Below are 24,629 nucleotides of genomic sequence, written 5' to 3' on the forward strand. Positions count from 1 at the left end.
CCTAGCATGCTTTCAAACAAAATCAACCCAAATTCCTGAAAACACTCAGTATATCTGAATAAGTACAGGGTTGGCCAAAAGTTTGACTGGTTTCTTCTGTTATATCTTATGAAAAAACATGAACAACCTTGTGGCCAACCCAACATGGGGACAAACAAGTGTACGGATAACTGCAGAGCAAACAATCAAAGCTACTTTTACTCAGAAATAATGCTTCGTAAACACTTCTTCAATTTCAGTTTTTATTTATATTTTGGGCTGTGCTGGCTCTTCATTGCTTTATACACTTTCCCCCGGTGCGGCAAGCAGGGGCTGCTCTACAGTTGCACTGCAGTACTTGGGGTTCTTGCAGTGGCTTCTCTTGTTGCAGAGCATGGGACTCCAGGGCTCTCGAGCTTCGGTAGTTACGGGGCTTGGGCTCAGTAGTTGCAGTTTCCAGGCTCTAGTACAGGCTCAATAGTTGTGGCACAGGGACTTAGCTGCTTCACAGCATGTAGGATCTTTCCAGATCAGGGATCGAACCTGTGTCTCCTGCATTGGCAGGTAGATTCTTTACCACTGAGCCACCAGGGAAGCCCAGAAAATAATGCATTTTAAAAGATAGAGTGGGAAGTCCTCACATTTATTAAACAATTATTTTTCCCTTTTTATCATTTAATTCCATTTTTACAGCTCCTACTGTTAACGATGGAAGGGTGTGCCATCCATATAGTCTTTCTTATCATATGCAGAAGTAAAATCACAGAGATAGTTATTTTATAGGAGGATAGAACATTTATTTCAATGGAAACACTAATCTCTATTTTCATCATGCTGAAGTGTGTGGTTACAAATGATTTTCAACAAAACACTATATATAATAAGCAAAAAATAAGTTAATACAATGTAAACCTTACATACAGTTTCATCAATTACCAGGTTTAGGAACACACAAGCCATTTCAGACTCTGGAGCTACATTTAGTTAAAAAAAACTGCAAACACTCAAACCTTATCAACCCCAAGTAAGACACTAAAGAGCTATTCAAGACTTCTTCCAACCCATTACACAAATACATTTTTATTTTTGGTTACAGTCCCCTGCTATGCACAAGACCATTGGAATGCTGTTAACAATTACACATTTTTGAAAAACGGGACAAAGCAAAGCAAGGAGATAACATGCCAGCCTTACAGAAGCTGTCTTGAAAGTGCAAACTCTGCATTTTCTCTTCCTGAACCACTAGGATAATAAGCAGGGGTACCTCGGACGACAAGGGCAGGGTCACAAACATGCTTTCTCTATCACACCGGTGGGACATTGACTGGAACCAGGTCTCCATGCCTTTGAAGATACCTCCGGTTTTCAACAGGGAACAGGCTTTCAACTAAATATAGTGCAAATCAAATACCGAGGAGCAAAGAACGACAGAACCAGGCCCGCCACCGGTCGACCCTGCGGCTTCTCCACCGGGCACCGTGCCACACGGGGTGGGGGCAGGCGGGCCCACCCCACCGAAGCCACATCGTCTGTTTAGGTTTTGATGTGCTCGGTGGTGCGGCGGAGTGAGTGCAGGGCCACCAGGCAGCAGCCCCGTAGCAGGGCCCCGATGTTGTACAGGGGATCCGTGCCCCCCCTCTGAGTACTGAACGCCCACAGCACGGTGGGGACCACGGGGGCCCCCACGGCCAGCAGATCCACCAGGAAGCTGCGGCTCCAGTAGCGCCCGGCGATGCCCCCTGCGCGGGCCAGGGGGCCCGGGCCGTCCAGCCTCACCTCCTCCTCCTCCGCCGCCGCCTCCCAGCCGGCAAAGTCCAGCTCTCTCATGAGGCGGTTCCCACGCGCCACGGGACCCGCCGCGGGGGACGGGGTCTCCACGGGAGACAAAAGGATGGCCGAGTTTGGATTCCGGGGAGTTAAATCGACCACGAAGGCGGAGATGGGTTCCGGGAAGCTTTCGGTCGAGTCGTCCCCGGACTCCTCGTCGGGGGTCGCGGCGCTGGAGGAGGGCCAGGGATCCTGCAGCCGGAGCACGTGCCGGAGAAGCTCGGAGAAGGCCGGGCTGTAGGGCACCACGTCGGTCTGCACCGCCCGCTCCGCCACCGCGCGGCGCCCTCGGCGGCCCACCGCCGCCGCCTCGCCGCCCAGCGCCAGGACCTCGGCGCCCGGCAGCTCCGGCTCCGGGATGGCGCCTGTCACCAGCTCCTCCAACACATCCTCGCCGGGGGCCGCGCCGTCTGCCCCCAGCAACTCGCTGTCGGCCCCTTCTTCCGTGGCCGGCTCCTCTGGGGACAGAGCATCCTCCGACGGCCCCAAGGCCGCGCCGAGGACTAAGCCCTTCTCCGGGGACTCACAGGGGAAGTCGAGGCACAGCTCATCCCTCAGCGAGCCGCTGTGCGCCATCTCCATGCTCTGGAGGAGCGACTCCAGCTTCTTGTTCTGAATGTTGATGTCCACAAAATATTTCTGAATGCCTTTGTCTTTATCGGCCAGGCTGCTCCGCATCGTTTCGATGACCTGTTTGAGTTGCTTGATCTCCTTCCGGGCCTCCTTGAGGGCCAGCTGGGCCTCCACCCGATGGCACTCTTCCTCAATCCAGTCCTCACGCATTCGGGCCAGCTGGGACTTCAGCTCCACGATCTCACTCTCCCTAGAGCCAGAAAACAAGCGCCGCTCAGGAAAAAAAAAAAATGTCAATTCTGACACCCCGTCTGGAGCCCATGCTCTCCCACCGAAACATACAGGTTATGTAAGTTTCTGTTTTTTTTCTTTCTTTTGAAGGTATTAGCCCTGAACTGCCCCCACCTTTTAATTGTAAAATAGCTAAAATAAGAACAGTAACTAGAAGTAGAATAAAAATTTTGCTATGATTGTTTTTCTCTCCTTTTTCATAGTGTCCACTCTATGTCTGACATGACACTAAGTACTTTTCAAGCATCCTGCTTAGTCGCTCAGTTGTGTCGGACTCTTTGTGACCCCCACAGACTGTAGCTCACCAGGCTCCTCTATCCATGGGGATTCTCCAGGCAAGAATATTGGAGTGGGTTGCCATGCCCTCCTCCAGGAGAACTTACCAATCCAGGGATCAAACCCAGGTCTCCGGCATTGCAGGCATATTCTTTACGGTCTGAGCCATCTTTCAAGCATTATTCTCTGTTTAATACAGACTAGTTTTTATTGCACTTTGCCTTATCATGCTTTGTAGATACTATGTCTTTTACAAATTGAAGGTTTGTGGTAACCCTGCTTTGTCAGACACTGGTTAGCATTTTTTAGCAATTAGGATATTTTTAAATTAAGGTTTATACATTTTTTTAGGTATAATGCTGCTGCTGCTGCTGCTGCTAAGTCGCTTCAGTCGTGTCTGACTCTTTGCGACCCCAGAGACGGCAGCCCACCAGGTTCCCCCGTCCCTGGGATTCTCCAAGCAAGAACACTGGAGTGGGCTGCCATTTCCTTCTCCAATGCATGAAAGTGAAAAGTGAAAGGGAAGTCGCTCAGTCGTGTCCGACTCTTAGTGACCCCATGGACTGCAGCCTACCAGGCTCCTCCGTCCATAGGATTTTCCAGGCAAGAGTACTGGAGTGGGGTGCCATTGTCTTCTCCAGTAGGTATTTGCACACTTAATAGACTCCAGTGTAATAAAACAACTTTTATATGTGCTAAGAAGCGAAAAATTTCATATAACTCACTTTATTACAATTTGCTTTATTGCAGTGGTCTGGAACCAAACCTGCAATATCTCCGAGGCAGTCCTGTATTTAATATTGGAAATTATTTTATTAGAACACGTTAGAGTCTCTTAACCTGCTTTAATCTCCATAGCCTACTCTTTCATATGTCCACAAAACAATCTGTGGAAGGAAAGTCCATATCACTTTTAATTATGTGTCAAAGGCAGAAGACAGACTGATAAACTTTAGCACTGCAAAACAGTTCTGAGCATATTCCAATGATAACTTAAAAAATTTTTTTAAATCATAGAAAGTTACATGTTTCAAGGACTTTATGAAATGTTGATAATTCTATCTCTTCTCAGGCAAGATGATATTAGATCCATCCTACACTGAAGGGAATGGTTAGCTTCTTCACAGGACAGTATTTCTAGATATTTGTCAAAAATTTTTTTTTCTTACATATAATTTCTTCCTAGTCAATGTAAATGTATGTCCTCATTCTCAGTGAATATGACAGGACCACATAGTCAGGATTCTGACATATTTGAAGAGATGTTGTACATATTGCTTCAAGTTTAGGCTTGACTATTCTCTAGTTTCACTGCCTTTCCACACCTCCCTCCCAGAGATTCAAACTGTCCCAGAGAATCCTCAAAACATAAAACAAGACTTCCAGAAAGTATGATCTGACTCATGTCACCGTCAACCCTGGTCAGAGCTCTCAGAAAAACTACCAAGCAAAAATCTGGCCTGTCCCAAGACGTCAAAGGTCTTTTCTTTCTGAGATAAGATCTCTTAAGCTTGGGCTGTTGCTTTTCTTTTTTTTCAATTACCGTAACACTCTGCCAAGAATAATGAACCTTTTCCTTCAGCACAGAAATAGCTTGCAGGAATCACAATGCACACGGCCATCCACTCTCTGACCCAGATAAACAGGGCTTCATAGGGGCCGACTGTGTGTGACCCCTTCTACTGGAAGTACGGCATTGTTCCTGCAAGTGTTCTGTCCTTTAAAAATAGCTCTGCACACACCCAGCTCTTCACGTCAAAGCTAGACACACCCAGGAAAAGCAGAGGGTCCCTTCCAATCCAGGAGGGTTCTCTGAACTCCTGAAAGAGTCAAATCACTCAGGATTATCAAATGACTCTTCTGAGAGACTGATTTAAGAAATCCGACAAAAATTAAATGAAGTCATTTTTCTTCTTTTCTACAGCGTGGATTCACATTTCACTTTATGGAAAAAGAAAGCATTCTAAGCCACAGCGTGCAGGGAACGCGAATTCACCTCTCATGCAGACGGCGCTCAGACTCCTTGAGCTTGGTCTTCAGGTGTCTCACCGTAACCTCCTTCTGCTGCAGAGGAGTCAAGTACTGCTCAGGATTTGGGGGTTTGACACCATGGTTTTCACCACAGGACATGTACCTTCCAGACCGCCTGAAACAATCCAAGTAAATGAAATATTACTTTTTCTATTAAAAGGAAAGTTAAGGCACAGCTATAACAGCTTGAGAAGAAATGGCAGCTGTGTGCTGGGATCTTAAAGCCCAACAGTGAGTGGCCTAACTTTGATCCCTGGGTTGGGAACATCCCCTGGAGAAGGGATAGGCTACCCACTGGAGTCTTCTTGGGCTTCCCTGCTGGTTTAGACGATAAAGAATCCGCCTGCAATGCGGGAGAGACCTGGGTTCAATCCCTGGGTTGGGAAAATCCCCTGGAGAAGGGAACAGTATTCTTGCCTGGAAAATTCCATGGACAGAGGAGCCTGGCAGGCTACAGTCCTTGGGGTCGCAGAGTCAAACATGACTGAGCAACTTTCACTTCTCTTCACTTCAGAAGGGGGACAATCATCCACCTGCCACTCTTAGGACTGCGCATAACTGGGAAGATTGAGGGCGGGGCTTTGTCAAGGGGGTAGGGCCAGGAGAGGGAGATTTTCTGTGGCTTAGGGACGATCTCCTGTAAAATAATGCACAATTGTCCAGAGACCCGCCTGTCAGTTCAGAGTAGGAGGCTGTTATGTTAAAGGACAATGATCGGGGGCAGGAAGGGAGCGAGATGACCTCGCTTCCACACAATGTGCCAGTTGCCTAAAGATCTTGATTGTTGTTGGTTGAATTCAGATTGTTCTGATATCAGTCCCTGACGTGAGTGTGCTGATTTGGTGTAAAGTTTCCTTCTTTTGAAGGGAAAAGGACTGGTCTACTCGAACCAAATAGGGTTTGTAAGAGAGGCGTCCGGCACTATGAAGCTTCCTTCACTGGAGTCCTGGCCCCTGTCAGGCCTGGCTGAGAGCGGGGCATCCCTCCTGCTCTAAGAAAGCTGACTATGAGACCCGGATGCCTCGGAGGAGGAAGATGGAAGGAGGGCTGACAGCTTCTTCCCCAATTTAGGACCCGGGCCAAGCCACCGCATCCACCCTGCTGGCCCTGAGCCTGTGCTCCATCCAAGATGGCCCGTGCCCAGCATCCAGTTCCCAACTGGCCTGCTAGGGCCCATCTGGATGTGCAGTTCCTTTTTTCTGCAACCTTGTGCCTTCCAGGGACTAATTCATTCCTTGCTTGACCTTCAGATCTCATTTCAATTTCGCTTTTTCAGAAAGGCCTCCTTTGACCCCTCCAAATGGATCCCGTGTCCACCTTTTTTAAAGTTTTTTTTATGCATATCATTTTAAAAGTCGCTATTGAATTTATTACAGTATTGCTCTGTTTTTATATCTTGCCTGTGAGGCATGTGGGATCCTAGGTCCCTGACCAGGGACTGACCCTGCACTCCCGTGCACTGGAAGGCAAAGTCTTTAACCACTGGACCGCCAGGGAATTCCCCGTTCCCAGCTTTTACACAGAATGAGAGGCACTTGCAGAATAATCCTAACGCATTTCTGTCATTAGACGGCTACTGTTTTTCTTCTCCTCTGGGCATCAGCACGGGGACCTCTGTTGTTTATGTCTCTGTTCCCAGTGCTTCACACGGCACTGGACACAGTGTGGTACTCAGTAAACATCTGGTGTTTGAATGAACCGGCAAACACACGAACGACTCTTCCCCATTCGAAGGGAAATGCGTAGGACCGTCCTACTGCTGCTGTGCCATTTCTCCTGCCTAGCCAGTAATTCCTGGGACTGCTGAGCCTTGTTAGAAATTGTGGCTCCTGTCCTTTCTGCAGCAGCCCTTGAAGGATTGTTACTGAGTGCAGGAAAGTAAAGAGATGTGTCATGTTGCAGAACAAGGCAGGGGATTGAGAGTTGGATGCATGCTGGCTCAGGCTCTCAGTCGTGTCCGACTCTTTACGACCCCATGGACTGTAGTCCGCCAGGCTCCTCTGTCCTGGTGGATTCGCCAGGCAAGGTTACTGGAGTGCCATGCCATGCCTTCCTCCAGGGGATCTTCCCGACCCAGGAATCGAACCTGACTCTCCTACTTGGCAGGCAGAATTCTTTACCACTGAGCCACCAGGGAAGCCACCGCGAGTTTTATATGATGGACAGGGAGGCCTGGCGTGCTGCGATTCATGAGGTCGCAGAGTCGGACACGACTGAGCAACTGAACTAAACTGAACTGATATATATGTGTATATATATATTATATTTTAATATATATAATTAATATATTATAATAATAATATAATATAATATATATAATTATTTATTATATAATATACATATATTTTTTTTCTTAAAGAGAAGCTTACAAGTAGGACAAACTAAGAACCATGAGTCGGGAGACAGATGGCACTCACCTCATGACAGGGCTACAGTCGCTTCCTTTGTACGAGCCCGAGTTGCTGCTGCTCGGGGAAGAAGGCGCATAACTGGGGTGGATGTTAACCGGGCTCAGCTGGTTCCTGCAGAGCATGGCCAGAAGGTCTTTCTCCCGTGGGGAGGGTGGGCTGTTGCCAGACTTGTAGGACGAAGCTCCATTGCTCCGCCCATGGGGACCTCGACTGGGAGAGAAGCATGAAGCATGTTAGAGTGCCTGGGGCCGGGGATACCAAGTGTGAACGTTCTATTCCTTGTTAAACCTAGTCACCACCGAGGAAATCCAACCTATAGGGGTCAACCCTATAATGGTTAGAGCAATGTGGCTTTATGAGCGCCTTCTTCCCACCTGCCTGATATTTTCTTTCCTGTGTTAGCACAGGGCTCCCTCCCTCTGCTGTTCTTTCAAATAGTTTCTGACCATAAAGCTTGTTTTGGATTAAACCCAGCTGCCTGCTAAGAACACAAACCATGTAAAAGGTTGCTTTGGTTTAGTTTTGTTCCTGAGGCTGTTTTAAAGATGTGGCGTCTATTTCAGTATACCTGTTTCTTCTTTAAAATATTCGGGTTTTGTTCATGTTGGGTCAGAAAACTGGGGTGGATCATTTGGAGGAACAGGGAGAAGGAGTTTGCCCATAAGGAAGAAGGAAAAAACAGGACAGATAAATATAACCCACATAAATGCATCGTCTATAATTTTAACCACCTATATGTTTTCTTTTTCTTTCTACTCCCAATGACTTGTGGTTCTTTTAGTTGCTGAGTTGTGTCCAACCATTTTGGATGGTGTGGACTGAAGCCCACCAGGCTTCTCTGTCCATGGGATTTCCCAGCAAGAATACTAGAGTGGGTTGCTATTTCCTCCTCCAGGGGATCTTCCCAACCCAGGGATGGCACTGACATCTCCTGCATTGGCAGGTGGGTTCTTTACCACTGAGCCACCTGGGAAGCCCCCATTGACTTCACAAAACCTTTATCATTTGACTGCTGAAATATTGCCCCTTTTCTTTCCCTGCCTCTTGTCTTGCCCTCTCAGCAAGGAGGCTGTCCCTGTGGTGAAAGCAGCTTTTCCAACGCGCAATTTGAGTGTCATTGGCCTCCTCAAAGCCATTCAGCTTCCAGAATAAAATCCAGACTCCTTAATACAGTGCCCAAGGTCTGATCCCATCCCCACACCACCGCATTCAACCCATCCTCTCTCTGCCCCTCCTCCCCCCTTCCCCTGCATTCCAGACAATTTAATTTCCTGATGGTCCATGCTCTCCATCATCCTTTTAATTCTGAACTTATTTTCTCTGTCTAGAATGTTCTGCTCCCTACCCTGAGCCTCTGGATACCTCCTACTTTGAGACAGATGGGAACCTTCTCCAAGCAGCCTCCTCTTGACTCTTCCTTCTCTAGGCTGGTGTAGGTGCCGTCCCCTAGGGCTTCCCAACCTGCTGTGCAGACTTCACCATGGAACTTATCACACTGCGTCACCATGGCAGGCTTGTCTGTCTTTCCCACCAGACTAGGGCATCCTGAGGGCAGAAAGACAGCTTGTGCTCTTACATCCCCACTGCCCCCTAGCACAGGTAGGTTCTCCCTAAATGACTGCTAAGTGAATAAACTGGGTTGAAGTCCTGGCACTGCCACTTACTAGGAACTTAGCAAGTAAGCCACTTACTATTGGGGATATATGAAAACTTTCACAGAGGTGAGGGAAATAAAGAATGCATGTTGAATACAATGGATAAGCTGTTAAGGCCAATTCAACTGCAAGGTACTATTTTTGGATAATCTTGTTTGAACTTCTCTGTTAATCTAGTTCCACAGATTTGACACTCCCTAGTGTAAGGAATGGGGCTTCCCAGGTGGCACAGCGGTAAAGAATCTGCCTGCCAATGCAGGAGATGCAAGAGGTGCCGGTCCGATCCCTGGGTCGGGAAGATCCCCTGAAGGAGGAAGTGGCAACACACTCCAGTATTCATGCCTGGAGAATTCCATGGACAGAGGAGCCCAGTGGGCTACAGTCCATGGGGCTGCAAAGAGGTGGACACGACTGAGCACACATACACACAAAACAGTGTAAGGAATGGGCTTTCTTGGTGGCTCAGAAAAGTGGTAAAGAATCTGCCTGCCAATGCAGAAAACATGAGTTTGATCCCTGGGTCAGGAAGATCCCTTGGAGAAGGAAATGGCAACCCACTCCAGTATTCTTGCCTGGGAAATCCCATAGACAGAGGGGCCTGGTGGACTAGAGTCCATGGGGTCGCCAAGAGTTGGACACAATGACTAAACAGCAATGCAATGTAAGGAAGCATCTTAAGAATGTAGAAATTACTTAAATAGGATAGCACATCTATGTCAGGAATATATCATGATGACATTACAAGGAAGTAAAAGGGAAAACGATACTTTTCATACAGTAGGGCTGCTTTTTGACAGTCTCTGTTTGCAATTTTGATTGCAAGTGTATCCAACAGACACATCTCACTGAGAAACACCAGTGAATGTCAGTTTAAGTGTGTGTGCTTGGGTCTACTTGGCTCCAAAATTGCAATTACTTAAAATCTGATACAATTTGAACCAGCACTCAACCCAGTAAATCACATATAAATGAAACATCATGAAATTCTAAAGTTAAAAAGTTCTTTCCTTTTGAAATCATCCAAATGGACTCTGCCTTTTTTTTGTGAAAGGGGACACTTTATTTGGAACAGATGGGCTGATGGCTTTGTGACAAACCAACTTCAGCAACTCTGTGGTAGGGGCAGGGCAGGAAAGAACATGTTCTCTGGCTTGGGAGGTGCTTCTCTCTGCTTCACTTCTAAGTCTGGCACCAACTGGCCTGACTATTTCTTCATGTGGCTATGAGACATGTGGAGGGTTAACCATTACAAGTTAGGAGAAAAAGTAAAGCGCTACCCCTCATGTTGATCCAGGGAATTCTTCACCAAGAACCTTCTGCAACCCAGGCTCTGTTGTAAGGGCTTTACGAACATTGTTTCAGTTAACTTTGACCATCATGGCAATAAGATTTATGACAGTAAGGCTGGTCAGATGATCACTTTCCTTTTACATTACATGAAGTATGAGAAGTACTCAAGTTATGAGCAATAAATGAAGCTCAGTGGGGAGGAAAGGGCTTTCCAGGTGGTGCTAGTGGTAAAGAACCCACCTGCCAATGCATAAGATGAAAGAGACTCATGTGCTATCCCTAGGTTGACAGGATTCCCTGGGGAGGGCATAGCAACTCACTCCAGTATGCTTGCCTGGAGAATCCTATGGACAGAAGAGCCTGGCGGGCTACACTCTAAGGGGTCACAAAGAGTTGGACTCAGCTGAAGCAACTTAGCATGCACTCAGGCAGGGGAAAAAAGAAAAAAAAAAAAAAAAACTGGTCCAAGAGCTCACAACTCAACTGGGATTTAAATCCAGGTCTCTTAACTCTACAGATATGTCTCCATCTTTCCACAAATGGAATATATTGTTTGGGGCTTGTAAACAGGTATACTAGCTACTGGCGGGGTATGTGGTTATTAACCTGAAGAATTCACCACCAACTTTTTTAGTTTGGTGCTTGCACTAAGATGTATGATTAGTGACATACAAATTAAATGAGATGAGGATTTTGTAAGAATTCCTCTGCTATACAAAATAAAGCAAAAACTCTTCAAGCTATCAAACACTACTCAAGTACAATCGAGCCTTGAAATATATTTCAGGAAATGAGTTACTAGGCTGTTTGTAAGAGCTAACTTTTAAAAAAGAAACTGCATGCTTTAAATGATCAATTCTGTCCCTTACATTTAGTTTAGTTCAAACGCTAACTTATGTGGGTACAAACATGGGTACAAACATCGTGGATGATGATTAAAAAAAAAAAATTTCAATGGAGAAACAGGATTCCAGGCTTGTCAAGGCCATGCAAAGGCAAATTTGACACTGCCTTCCTAGTCCTCCCCAAGTCCATTGGACTGGTGGCTAAGACAAATGCAGTCCACACAGAGAGAGAATTCTGCTACGCTGTGCCCCTTCCTGCAAACCTGAACCAGTAACTGGAAATGAGAGAAACAGGGAGGTGAAGAAGGGATCCTCAGAAGCCACCCAGGGGAATCTCCCTTCAACAGCCCTTGCCCTTTCCTTCAGGCAACATCCTCACCCTTGCCCTCAGCATCTTCATCATCATCGTCACAGGCTGAACAATGTCCCCCTCCAATTCACAGGTGGAAGCTTTGACTCCCAGCACCTAGGAATGTGACTGTTTTTGCAAATAGGGCTTTAAAAGGGGTATTTCTGTTAAAACAATGTGCTAGGGTGGGCCTCAATCCAATATGACTAGTGTGCTTATAGGAAGAGAGAATTTGGACACAGACACAGAGGAAAGACCACGTGAGGGGAGAAGGACGAGATGGGCAAGGAGAGGGGCTGCCGCAGGAAGCCAGTCCTGCCAACGCCTTGGATTTCCAGCCTCCACAATGGTGGAAAGTGAATTTCTGCTGTTTAGAGCTCCCCAGTCTGTGTTTTTTTTTTGTTATAACAGCCGGAGCAAACTGATATGAAAATCACCATCGCCGCCGCCACCACCACCACCATTGGCCGCAGCAGCACCAGCATCTTGCCCATTCATTAGTATTATTTTTATCACTATTGACTAAAAATAACCATCTAATGACTCTTTTCCTGACTTCTGGGCACTGTGTTAAGGGGCTTCCCAGGTGGCGCTGGTGGTAAAGAACCTGCCTGCCAATACGGAAGACGTAAGAGACACAGGTTCAACCCCTGTGTCATGAAGATCCCTTAGAGAAGGGCATGGCATCCCAGTCCAGTATTCTTGCCTGGAGAATTCCCATGGACAGAGGAGCCTGGCGGGCTAGTCCATAGGGTAGCAAAGATTTCTCAGTTCATTTAAATCAGGAAGGTGAATGCCATTATTACCCCATTTTCCAGAACAGGAAACTGAGGCTGGGTACTCTGGGTCTTCCTTATACCTAATAAATGATAGATGCTCAAGTCAAACCCAGGTCCATCTGACTCCAAATCCTGAGGTTTTTTTTTTTTTTTTTTTTTCCTTTTCACTTCTAGCTGCCTCTAGTCAGATTAGAGTTTGGGTTTAAGAAAGAGAATTTCTCAGAAAGACCAGCGAGTTGGCCTTTTCTAAGAGGAGGTCTTTGGAAATCTTCCAAGTGTTGTTTGTGAAGTGAGAAAGTGTTAGTCCTTCAGTTGTGTGGCGACCCCATGGACTGCAGCCTGCCAGACTCCTCTGTGGGCTGCCATTTCCTTTGTTTGTGAAATCACCTGTCAAAAATACTCTCTTTAGGACTTCCCTGGTGGTTGAGATGCCACGATTCTAACGCAGGGGTGTGCTGTGTGCTAAGTCACTCTAGTTGTATCTGAATTTTTGCCACCCCATGGACTGTAGTCTACCAGGCTCCTCTGTCCATGGCATTCTCCAGGCAAGAATATGGAGTGGGTTGCCATGCTCTCCTCCAGGGGATCCTCACCCAGTGATGGCACCTGCTTCTCTTGGCAGGCGGGTTCTTTACCACTAGTGCCACCTGGGAAGCCCAAAAGGATCATAAGTTTAGTGTGGATACCAGGAAAGATTGAAGGTGGGTGGAGAAGGGGACGACAGAGGAGGAGATGGTTGGATGGCATCACCGACTCAATGGACATGAGTTTGAGTAAGCTCCGGGAGTTGGTGATGGACAGGAAGGCCTGGCGTGCTGCAGTCCATGGGGTCGCAAAGAGTCGGACACGACTGAGCAACTGAACTGAACCAGCCCATCCAGAGAAGCTGTCCTCAACATGTGGTCCTGCAGAACACACAGATTACGTGAAACACCCGCACCATTCCATCCCAGAAATCCACTGATGGTGCTCTGTCTGTGCCTGGGTCAGATTTTTAAAAAGTGAGCGTAATGGATAGAACACTTGCCTATTTCAATTTCCTGTCTATTAAGCATATATCTGATTTGCACATAATTATATTAAGCTATTTTATGTTTAAAACATCAACTTTCCATCACTGAGGGAATTCATGGGTTCCAGACTGCAATATTTTCTCTAAGTCAGTCAGTATACCTGACATAACCTTGGGATTTAACAACAGACTCAAATCCCTTTGAAATGCTTATTAAAATTGGTTTGCTCTTCAGGCCATTTCTTTTTTCTTTTGCTTCTCTGTTCTTTGATGCCTTGCACCACGGGTATGTGCTAATTCCTTGAATGGGTGAGGTAAATGGCTTATTCTTGGAGCAAGCCGTATCTGGTATGTACAGAGAATGTTTATAGTCTCATCCTGTGATCCCAGAGGCACTTTATTTCCAAAATACACGGTATTTGGAGATAGAACAATTGTTCTTCACTGCAGACTTCACTCTTTAGTTACAAGTTTGTCTGGCTTCAGCTTTGTTTTTAACAATAAAACTCTGCACTGTGGGCCTCAGATCCCTTTATAAATGTTAGCCACATCTTCTGCTCACCCAAGAGAAGTGGGAAACATTTGCTTGCTCAGTCCTGGAAATGCAAGCAGTTAGAAACTAAATAGTTTTTCTCCAGAAAAGGGACCTTCAGAATCATGTGGTCTAACCTCCTTTTTATACATTCAGACACTGTGGTCCAGGACAGTCAAGGAACCAATCACCCCCAGTGTCATGTGACTCACTCCATCGCTTTGTTCAGGTCCCTGCCCAGGGCTAACCTCATCACACAGTCTCCCAGAACCAGCCTATCCAGAATATACCACACACTGTGGGTCTCTGTATCCTTTTTCTGTACATTAAAAAATATACATTTATATTATTTACATGCATTCATGATCTTTCTCTCCTAGAACAAATATAGTTTTCCTAAGTTTTGTTTACTGCCATATCTCTAGAAACTGCTTCATAATAGATGCTCAATAAATTCTAACTGAATAAATGAAGCTACAGATGGCAGCAGAGTATCCTGGGGCTGACAACGTGTCCCACCAAATGTGAACGGTGGCCCCCTTTTTTCTCTTGGTCCTTCTCTCCCCCAATCCAAACAGCACCAATCATGTGCTGATGTTTACTGTGCTTCAAACACAGTAAACACACTTTACTCAATTAACTAATTTAACCCTAACTATAAACCCTACAGGGCTTCCCAGGTGGCTCAGCAGTAAAGAACCTGCTTGCTAAAGCAGGAGACGTGGGTTCAACACATATGTTCAATCCCTAGGATCAGAAAGATCCCTTGGAGAAGGAAATGGCAACCCACTCCAGTATTCAGAGACATGGATTCAATCCCTAGGGTCAAGAAAATCCCCTGGAGAAGGAAATGGCAACCCATTCCAATATTTTTGCCTGGGAAATCTCATGGACAGAGGATCCTGGCAGGCTCCAGTCCATGGGGTCACAAAAGAGTCAGACACAACTCAGCAACTAAACAACAACAAATAAACCCTATAAAGTGGGAATGACTATTACCCTACTTTTCCGATGAGGACGCTCAGGCATAGAGAAGCTGAACAACTTGCCAGGGGGCCCTGGGGTTGGTGGTGCTGGCATTCCAACCCAGAGCCCACAGAGGTCACTATTCTGTTAGACTTCTTTTGGGGGGTGGGGGGCACCCCGACCTATGAACTTTATACTTTCTTCACCTCTTCCCCAAGTGAATATTGGGGGTGGCCCAGAGGGTAACCATGCTTCTTTTATGCTTCTTTCACAAAAAGGAAGCTCAGCTAGAGGCAAGAAAAGGGTGAAGTCTGAGGCTTTACGGCCAAGAGGACAGATTCAAGAAGGTGGAGGCTGGGTGGGAAGTGGGGACGGGAAGACCTGATCCACAGGTGAGCACACAGGTGGGGGCCGGAGGAGCAGGGCTCCCCGAGCCGGGGACGGGATGAGGGGGGAGCCCCGCATGAGCACACACGGGGCCAACCACGTGACCACGGCAGGTAAGGCTGGGCAAAGTACCAATCGTGAATCACTGTAAAACGCCTCCAACCCCAAACCCATTCACTGGAGAATCACAAAATGGAAATGGACAGCAGTAAAGCTAGGTGTCTAGGAAAACAGGTTAAGGACAGGTAAGACACCCGTGCATCGCGTCTAACGAGGAAAGAGCCGGAGCTGGAGGCGGGCCTACTTGCGTGAGAAAGAGGACCGCTTGCTCCCGGTGGCAGACATGGGGACCTCAGGAGCCGAGATGCTGCCGGTGCTGCTCGAGGAGCTAAAATCGGCTTCACTACCTGAAAAAACAAAGGCGGGGGAGAAGCATGAAGGACGGGAGCCCGCTGGCCGATGCCCTGCCCTCTGAGGTCCCCGGCTCCCGCGTTTGCACACGGACGCAGCACGTGGCGGGGTTCCAGCGGTCGCAGGCTCCCAGCGTTTTCCTCAAAGCCGACGAGAGGAGGCGCAGGCAAGAGGACGGCGTCGCCTAAACACAGCCTGGAAGCACCGGGAGGCTGGTTTCCTAGATGCCGGGCTTCCCGCGGACGAGCCGCGGTCACCCAGTCCGGAGCCTCTCCCTCCCGGTTCCCCAGAACATGAACACGCCGACCCCAACGTTCGGCAGCATGAAAAGCATGCTTGTCAGCCCAGAGCGGTTTTTCCAAGAGAGTTTATCTTTCGGCTTTGCAGTCGGCTAGCCATACTTGAATTTGGCACGTTAGGGTCTGGAGATAATCAACCGGCTCGAAATAGGAGGAAAGCCTGCGCTCCAGATAACAGCTCCAAGCCCCGCTATCTGATCCTCCACTTCTCTGACCACAGCTGCAGCTTTTCTATGAAGAACACAACCTTAACAGAACAGCAGGAACTTAACATTTCCAGAGGGTTGTGAAAAAAGTTCCCAGTGGCCAGTGATGGAACTTGGGAATGATCATTGAAATTTGAAACCGCAGTTTTTGGGAGTGGGTAGAGGGGTTGTTTATTAGTTTACAAAGATCACAGTACATTTTAAGCACGGACTAGGGTTCAGTGTACAATTGAAAACATGCTGTGTTGTAGAATAATTAACATAAATTCATTTTTAACAAAACAAAGTTTTGAAATAGTAATAATGGAAACATTCCATGGATTGCCTGGAAGTTCAGGGGCGTGGAAGAGGTAACAGGACAACAGGAAGAAAGAGGATTTTTTTTTTTAAGATGAAATTCCAAATGCTTTTGCAAAAATCAATCGAGACACACGATTTTATTTGATCTTGTTTCTCAACTCCTGTGCCACAATTTGTGACTCTTCTGGCCTAGAACTCAGAACCAGATCACATTTCTGACTGAGGAAACTACGAATAATCTAAATCCCTTGAGTTTCTGATATGCAGTGACTAGTAATCATTATTATTTTGAATTTAATTTTTTTTTTTTTTTTTAGGCTGCGTTGTGTGCATGTAGGAGCTTAGTTCCCCTACCAGGGGTCAAACCCATGCCCCCTGCTTTGGATGCAGAGAACTTTAACCACTGAAGTCCTGATGATCGTGACTCTTTAATGAGAACCTACTAGGTTCCAGGCCCTTGTTCAAGATTCTTTCTATTCCTTGACCTATTAATCTTGACATCTTTGTAAGGCAGATATTAATCTTGTCTTCTACTGTTGAGGAAGCAAAAGCTGATTTATTTGCCTAAGGCTTGTGGGGGATGAATTCTGTCCAGGACCAAATCCCCATACTATCCCTGTGATAATATGTCCCAAGAAGACCGTAAAAGAAGCAGGAGCTGGGGAGGTTCCTGAGTCAACTACCATCTCCCCGACAGCCAAGATGAGCCACAAGGGCAAGAGGCGGCTAGATCGGCCCACTGGTGAACAGATGCTCTTACTGATGGCGTGTTTTGGTTTTGCTGAAGGGGGAAGCAAGCAAGGCAAAGAGAAAGATCCCTTGTCTGGTTTCTAGGACCTCTCGGGAAGGTCAGCTTCTTCCGGAAAAGAGATCAGGAAGGACCCCTTAGGGCAGATGACAGCTGTGAATCCCAGCTCCCAGCAGAATTATGGGAGGATTAAGGTAGCAATTTATCAGAACCGGACTGACTATTCCTTCTGGATTTGAGACTTTGTCTAAGGATGTAATGAGCTCCCAGAAGCTCCTTGAACTTAATTAGTTGCCTCTGAGTAATGTGTTGGCTAAACTATAGTATTTCGCAGTTTCAAGGACTCATGATTGGTAATGCTACCCAGGAACACAGTAGTCCTGACAGTCTACTCCAACTCTGTCTGCTAGCAAATTACCAGGTTGGTTATAAAATGATAAAGGTGAATGATTTTCAAAAATAGGTCCTGTGGTTGCAGCCATCAGGGTAAGATATTATTTTCTGATGTAAAATTATTACTCTGAGACACCCAATTTTCATTCTTTAAAAGGTATGCAAAGACCCATCAATATAATTTAACTGCCTGCATAAAAATGGAAATTCTAGAACAGAAACAGACGTTTGCTGAAAATCCATTGTTATTTAACGATGCCTCTGACCTGCAGTTATTGTGTGTGTGTGTGTGTGTGTGTGTGCATCCGCTAAGTTGCTTCAGTCGTGTCTGGTTCTTTGTAACCCTGGCCCCATGGACTGTAGTCTACCAGGCTCCTCCGTCCATGGGATCTCCGGGCAATAAAACTAGAGTGGGTTGTCATGCCCTCCTCCAGGGCATCTTCTCACCCCAGGATCGAACCCGCATCTCTTATGTCTCCTGCACTGCCAGGTGGGTTCTTCACCACTAGCACCACCGGGGAAGCTCCTCTGCAGTTATTACATACCCTGAACTGAAGGGACCACGTTGCTCTAAATTTATTGCTTCTGGCACTCAATATATTGACTTGTTAGTGTTTGCAGGGCCTAAGGGCACTTTGTTCCTGTGCTTTTCTAACTTACCTTGTGCATATCAGAAAGAGACTGATAAGACCCATCCAGGGTACAGCTATATTTAGGACTATCTGAGTAATATTATAGTGAAGAATGTAAATGCTACTTACCTATTTCTGTTGATGACTTTTAAAAATATAAACTATTTAGTTTGCTTATTGTTATGTAAAGTCAATGCACTCTTTAAAAAAGGGATATACAGAAAAGTCAATTTTACTATGGCATCTGAATATATTCTCCCCATTTACTAAACAGGGTAACTAAGAGGACAGCTGGAGACCTGAAAACCTCTTATATACCTATTAGCTGCAGCAAAGATACCAAGAAGGAGAGGCACTCTATGTATTCGCTTTAAAGAGTACATACAACTAGGTGATTGCAGTGGGTACTATATGTAGTTCAATGCTCTTGTGGGTTACTGCTACTGCTAAGTCGCTTCAGTCGTGTCCGACCCCATAGACTGCAGCCCACCAGGCTCCCCTGTCCCTGGGATTCTCCAGGCAAGAACACTGGAGTGGGTTGCCATTGCCTTCTCCAATGCATCAAGGTGAAAAGTGAAAGTGAAGTCTCTCAGTCATGTCCGACTCTTAGCGACCCCATGGACTGCAGCCTACCAGGCTCCTCTGTCCATGGGATTTTCCAGGCAAGAGTACTGGAGTGGGGTGCCACTGCCATACGAAGAGAGCCCAGGTTCAAATCCCACCTCTACTACTTATGAGATGGAAGACATAGTAGGCACATTACTTCAACTCACTCTGTCTTGATTTCTTAATCTGTACATGGAGATTGATAGTCATAGCACCCAACTCATGGGGTTATTGTAAGCACTGAGTATCTATCTCCTGTCTCAGAAAAACACCTGATCAGTTGTAAGCTCTCAAAATATGTTAGCTGTTATTATTACTCTGCAGGACTTGAAAAGGCAATTTTTATTATACTATGCATTTCTTTTGTGGAAGACTTAGAAAACAGCAATGATTCAGAGGGGAAAATAGAGCCTATAATTCCATCACCAAAAAATAACCTTTTGGTATATAGCTATTCAGCATTCATACTTAATACATTATTATGTAACCTAATTGTCTTTCTTTTAATAAATGAATAACTTTAAAACATTGCATATTTTGTTTTATTAAATCAATGAACATGTAGGCCACGTTCATTTTTCTATGATTAATAGCAAACATTATGTACCAGAAATCATTGTGAGCATCTTTTACATGTTAAGTCACTTATTTTTCATGACAGGACAGACTCTATGTGGTAGGGACAGCTATCAGACCATTTTAAAGATACGGAAGAGAAATTGAGTGACACACACCAGGTAACACAATAAGAAGTGGAGCCAAGAGGGAAACCAAGCCGTCTAACCCCAAAGTGCCTGCTCTTAAACCCACATGGGCTTAATGGATACCCTTGAGCATACAGATTTACATTCTTGTTTGATTATTTCCTCAGAATAAATTCCCAAAAGTAGAACATTTAAACCACAGTATATACTCATTTTAAGACTTTTAATATATATTCCATAGGGATTTTTTGGATGACACGAGCCTAAAGCAGTTTAGGGGGACAAGGAAGTATTTGCCCCCATCTGCCGGTATGTAGACACCTATTGGTAAATCTCTGATGTCACAGGGACTGCTTCAGCAAAGCACAGGGAAAAATATTTGGTCACTGAAGAGCTGTGCTTGAAAGGCTGAAGGGAATATTAAAATGTGCATATCCAAATCAATATCCTCATCAAACAGGTACTGGGGTAGGTGGAGCAGGATGACCTGTGAGATACCTTGCAATGCTGATGTCTGGTGATTACACACTCGGCAGCAGATAGCACCTTCCAGCCATAAAGGAGCTGTGCTTGCCGGCCTCCAGAAGCTCTGTGGGCTTTTGTTCAGTAGTGCTGCTGGATTCTCTTGAGAGGCCTTACTTTTATTCATAACCTTAGGGTAATGAGCATTCTGTGCATGTGATGGTAAGGCTGGGAATTAGAGAAGTAACGGAAAATGGAAACAAAAAACATGGGCAAAATTTACTGATAACTAGATGCATTTTTTTTAAAAACACTGTCTGCGATCCAGTCTCTTAGGACATTATTATTTTTGCCTGCTTTCAGGACACTGTGGATTCCTCATTCATCAGAATATCACACAGGCCTCTGAGAACAGAGAACTCCTAACGTCTACGAGGTCGTAATAAGCCATCCTAAACCACTGCTTCAAGCAACCCCAAACCTTCCTTTATCCTTTGTTACCACAAAACAATCAGATTAATTCAGATTGGCCATCTATATCTCCACCTCAAACAGAATCAGCAAATTAAAACACACACACACACACACAAAAAAAAACCCAGACCCCCATCAATTCATCTTCCCATCCCCCGTCCCCACACACAGTTACACAGATCTTCTATTTAAAGATCTCTAGGGAAGGGAGAGGAGCAGTTTTCACTAAGGCCAAGCAGCACTGTTAAGAAGCAGCTGGAGCAGTGGACATGTGTAATTACAGATGAAGCTACTCCAAGTCTACTCAGTAGCACTGTCTCTTAGCTGCAGAGCTTAGCAACGGGGGCCCAGCCAAGGAATCCAAAAAATGCTTCACAGCCGAAAGAGGATTTTTGTTTTACTTATTGTAAACTAATCCCAAAACTTCCATAGGTATTTTTGTCAGAAAGGGAATATCTGATCTAAAGATCAACAAATTGATTGAAATATATCTCTAAATATGTTATAAATATTTTCTTTCAGTTTATTATTTGCCTTTGAGTCTACTGTATTGTTATGTACTTACATTTTATGTTTATAGTTATGTATTTAGATTTATCAATACAAAATTATTCACTTCTACATACTTTAAATTTGAACTTCTATTTATAAATGTTTATATACGCTTTTAAATGTATGGCACTTCCATACGAACATCAATCAGAATGAAGATAAATCTTTTCTGAGATTATGATAAAATGGAAATGGTATTTACAACCTTTCAGGAAGACATGATCTGATATGTCTTGTATATATGTCTTGTATATCAGATCATGTCTGATGTAGAAGTGAATAATTTTGTATTGATAAATCTAAATACATAACTATAAACATAAATCTAATTACATAAAAATGAAATAGCAGAGTCAATGACAATAAACTGAACGAAAATATTTATAACATATTTATAGATAAAGGGCTAATTTCCTTAATTTACCAAAAGCTCAAACAAATTAGAAAAAAAAAAGAGAGAAAAAAAGAACAGGAAAATGGGCAAAGGACATGAACAGACAGATGGCAGACAAAGAGAGAAAAATAAACAACCTATATATCTGAAATGCCATACAATCTCACTTATAAAATTAAAAATGGAAATGAAAAAAGATTTTTTTCAACAGATCAGCAAAAAAAAAAAAGTCAGAGTTTGCTAACACTGGTTCTGTTAAGGGTTTTGGGGAAAAACACTAGTGTGACTTGGTGCAATGTGTATAAAAAAGAAAACTGTACTGCTGGGAACTTATCCTGCCCAGAAGCATCCAAAAAGACAAGTGAATTGTCCATCAGTATTGACAGCTTCGGGTGGTACAGCGAAATAAATGGATACTCTACAATCATGAAAAGGGGTGCCATGCACCTGTGTGTGCTGAGATGAAAAGACCTATTACTCCACCAGGAAAGCAAGTTACAGAAGAGCAGGTGTGGCATGCTTGCTTCTCTGTAAATAAATCTTTAAATCATAAACTGCTACATGTACAGAACATTTTTCTTGGGAACAAAAAGAGATCTGGTAATAATGGTTTCCCTTGAAAATAGGACAGTGAGGATTTAAAGAGACTCTTATTTTCATTTTATAACTTCCTGAGCCATCCAGCTTTTCTAACCAAGTGCATGTATTACCCTTGCTATAAAAATTATAAGTAGGGGAATAGTACAATTATGGAAAATTGATTTTTTCCTTGAAAGTCTAAGACTTTAAAGGAAAATCATCATATAATAAAAGTAATCACACCATATAATGCAGTATTATGAGGGTTTGGAAGTCAAGCCACTTGGGTTTGAATTATGGCTCTTCTGTTAACTCTGTGGAGCCTCGAGCGAGTAGTTTACTCTCTCTCTGCCTCAGTTTCCTCATCTGTAAAACAGGGATGAAAATATTAAGAGTAGGTAGTGCTAAGGGACTGTGGGGGTTAGGTGAAACTTGAAAAGAAATGAAGACAGTGCCTGGCACAAGCTATTATTATTTCTAAGTAGAATTATTATTTCTAGCTAGAAGTATTTCTAACTAGAATTACTGATACAGTGGCTTGAGGGCTGGAAGAGGGCTTTTTCAGGCATCGTTCCCTTAAAAAGCCCCACAACAGGAAATGCTTTATCTCACTTGAGTCAGGCATTTTTATAGTCACTCTTTACAAATGGTGGTCTTCCCTCAGTGGAGAGCATGTTTCTATTTTTAACTGTATGTGTGTGTACGTGTGTGTGTACACAATAGAGTATGTAATAAAGATCACAGTCCTGAGCTTCCCTGGTGGGCCAGTGGTTAAGAATCTGCCTCGAAATGCAAGGGACACTGGTTCGATCCCTGGTCCAGGAAGATCCCACATGTTGAGAAGAGAAGCAACTAAGTCGGTGCGTCACAACCATTGAGCCTGTGCTCCAGAGCCCATGTGCCACAGCAGCTGAAGCCCGGACCCCTGGAGCCTGTGCTCTGTAACAAAAGAAGCCACACAATGAGAACCCTGCGCCCAGCAACGAGGAGCAGCTCCCGCTCATTGCAACTAGAGAAAAGGCCCACACAGCAACGAAGACCCAGCACAGCCAAAAATAAATAAATAAATAAATCAGATTGTATTAAGAAAATATCCACGGTCCTAAAACAAACTCCACATGGACGGCCTCCAAAAATCTCTAGAGTTGCTCCTGCATTAGAAGCCTACTTTCAGAAAAGCCCAGGGAAAATGCCCACACCTTTACAACAGCTCAAGTCTTGGCAAGGGCCAGTCCCCTGAGAAAGGGAGGGAGGGAGAATGGGAGAGGAGGCATAGAGGGCCAACAGGTCAAGGATAACACCCTCAGGTTCGCTCCTTTATCTTGGCCTGGCTCAGCTACCTGTATTTGGCAGAAATACAATCTACCTGCCAACCAAGAAAAGTGGATGGAAGAAATGATAAGCAAAGAGCAGAGTATAAATAAACTACCTGAAGGGAAGAGAAAGTGAACATTTCTGACCAGGGCAAAAAGCTTATTAATCTCCCACAGGGCCTGAGGATATAACTAGCATCCTCTGCCTCACCCCCAAGGAAAATTAAGACTCTGCATTGGTTAACCTCAGCAGAGTACAGGGCAGGAGCATGGGTCCGTTTGGCTTCCTGAACAATCCTCCAAGTTCCCTGGGCCTGTTATCTTCATTACTAATAAATAAATGTGGTCCTGCCGATTTATCAGCGATGGCCAAGAGGTGAATGATAGAGATCAATCAGTTCAACCTAAGGCCAATCAGATGCCTCTGGGGTCCTCTGATACCATTGCCATGCGCAACTCAGCATCTCCAGAAGGGGGCGCCAGCCTGAAAGTTCACACACCAACAAGCTCTACCCAAAGGAGGCCCTACAAAGCCTGGCTCCACCTCTCACTAGCCATGTGTTCTTGGCCAAGCGTTTTTAACCTCTGTAAACCTTAGTTTCCTTATTTATGGAGTAAATCTGTGTGTCTGTGTGTATGCATATGGGCTTCATAGGTAGCTCTAGTGGTAAAGAACCTAAATGTAGGGTGTGACGTAACAGACTAGGGCTCGATGCCTGGGTTGGAAAGATCCCCTGGCGGAGGTATGGCTACCCACTCCAGTATTCTTGCCCGGAGAATCCCATGAACAGAGGAGCCTGGCAAGCTACAAGCCATATTGCAAAGACTCTGACATGATTGAAGTGACTTAGCAGGTAGGAAGCATATATATATATATATATATATATATATATGTAAAACATCTGTTGGCTCATCGAAAAAGCAAAAGAGTGCCAGAAACACATCTACTTCTGCTTTATTGACTATGCCAAAGCCTTTGACTGTGTGGATCACAACAAACTGTGGAAAATTCTTAAAGAGATGGGAATACCAGACCGCCTGACCTGCCTCCTGAGAAATCTACATGCAGGTCAAGAAGCAACAGTTAGAACTGGGCATGGAACGATGGACTGGTTTCAAATAGGGAAAGGAGTATGTCAAGGCTATATATCGTCACCCTGCTTATTTAACTTATATGCAGAGTACATCATGCAAAACGCGGGGCTGAATGAAGCACAAACTGGAAATCAAAACTGCCAGAAGAAATATCAATAACCTCAGATATGCAGATATGCCACCCTTATGGCAGAAAGTGAAGAAGAACTAAAGAGCCTCTTGATGAAACTGAAAGAGGAGAGTGAAAAAGTTGGCTTA

The 24,629-nt window shown here is 45.0% G+C and overlaps 1 protein-coding gene across 7 annotated transcripts in view; it reads right to left on the reverse strand.

Annotated features, from left to right (window-relative positions):
• Positions 755 to 24,629, reverse strand: part of SYBU (syntabulin) — an 89,378-nt gene continuing 65,503 nt past the window's right edge. For all 7 annotated transcript variants that reach the window (XM_018058358.1, XM_013969267.2, XM_018058357.1 and 4 more), the window contains 4 exons: positions 15,508 to 15,610; positions 7,395 to 7,598; positions 4,943 to 5,092; positions 755 to 2,629 (listed from right to left, as the gene is read on the reverse strand). In XM_018058358.1, coding sequence (XP_017913847.1) covers positions 1,513 to 2,629; positions 4,943 to 5,092; positions 7,395 to 7,598; positions 15,508 to 15,610 — 1,574 coding nt within the window. In that variant the 3' untranslated portion in view covers positions 755 to 1,512. The remainder of the gene's footprint in view (positions 2,630 to 4,942; positions 5,093 to 7,394; positions 7,599 to 15,507; positions 15,611 to 24,629) is intronic.

Source organism: Capra hircus, chromosome 14, assembly GCF_001704415.2.
Source record: "Capra hircus breed San Clemente chromosome 14, ASM170441v1, whole genome shotgun sequence".
Classification (NCBI taxonomy): Eukaryota; Metazoa; Chordata; class Mammalia; order Artiodactyla; family Bovidae; genus Capra; species Capra hircus.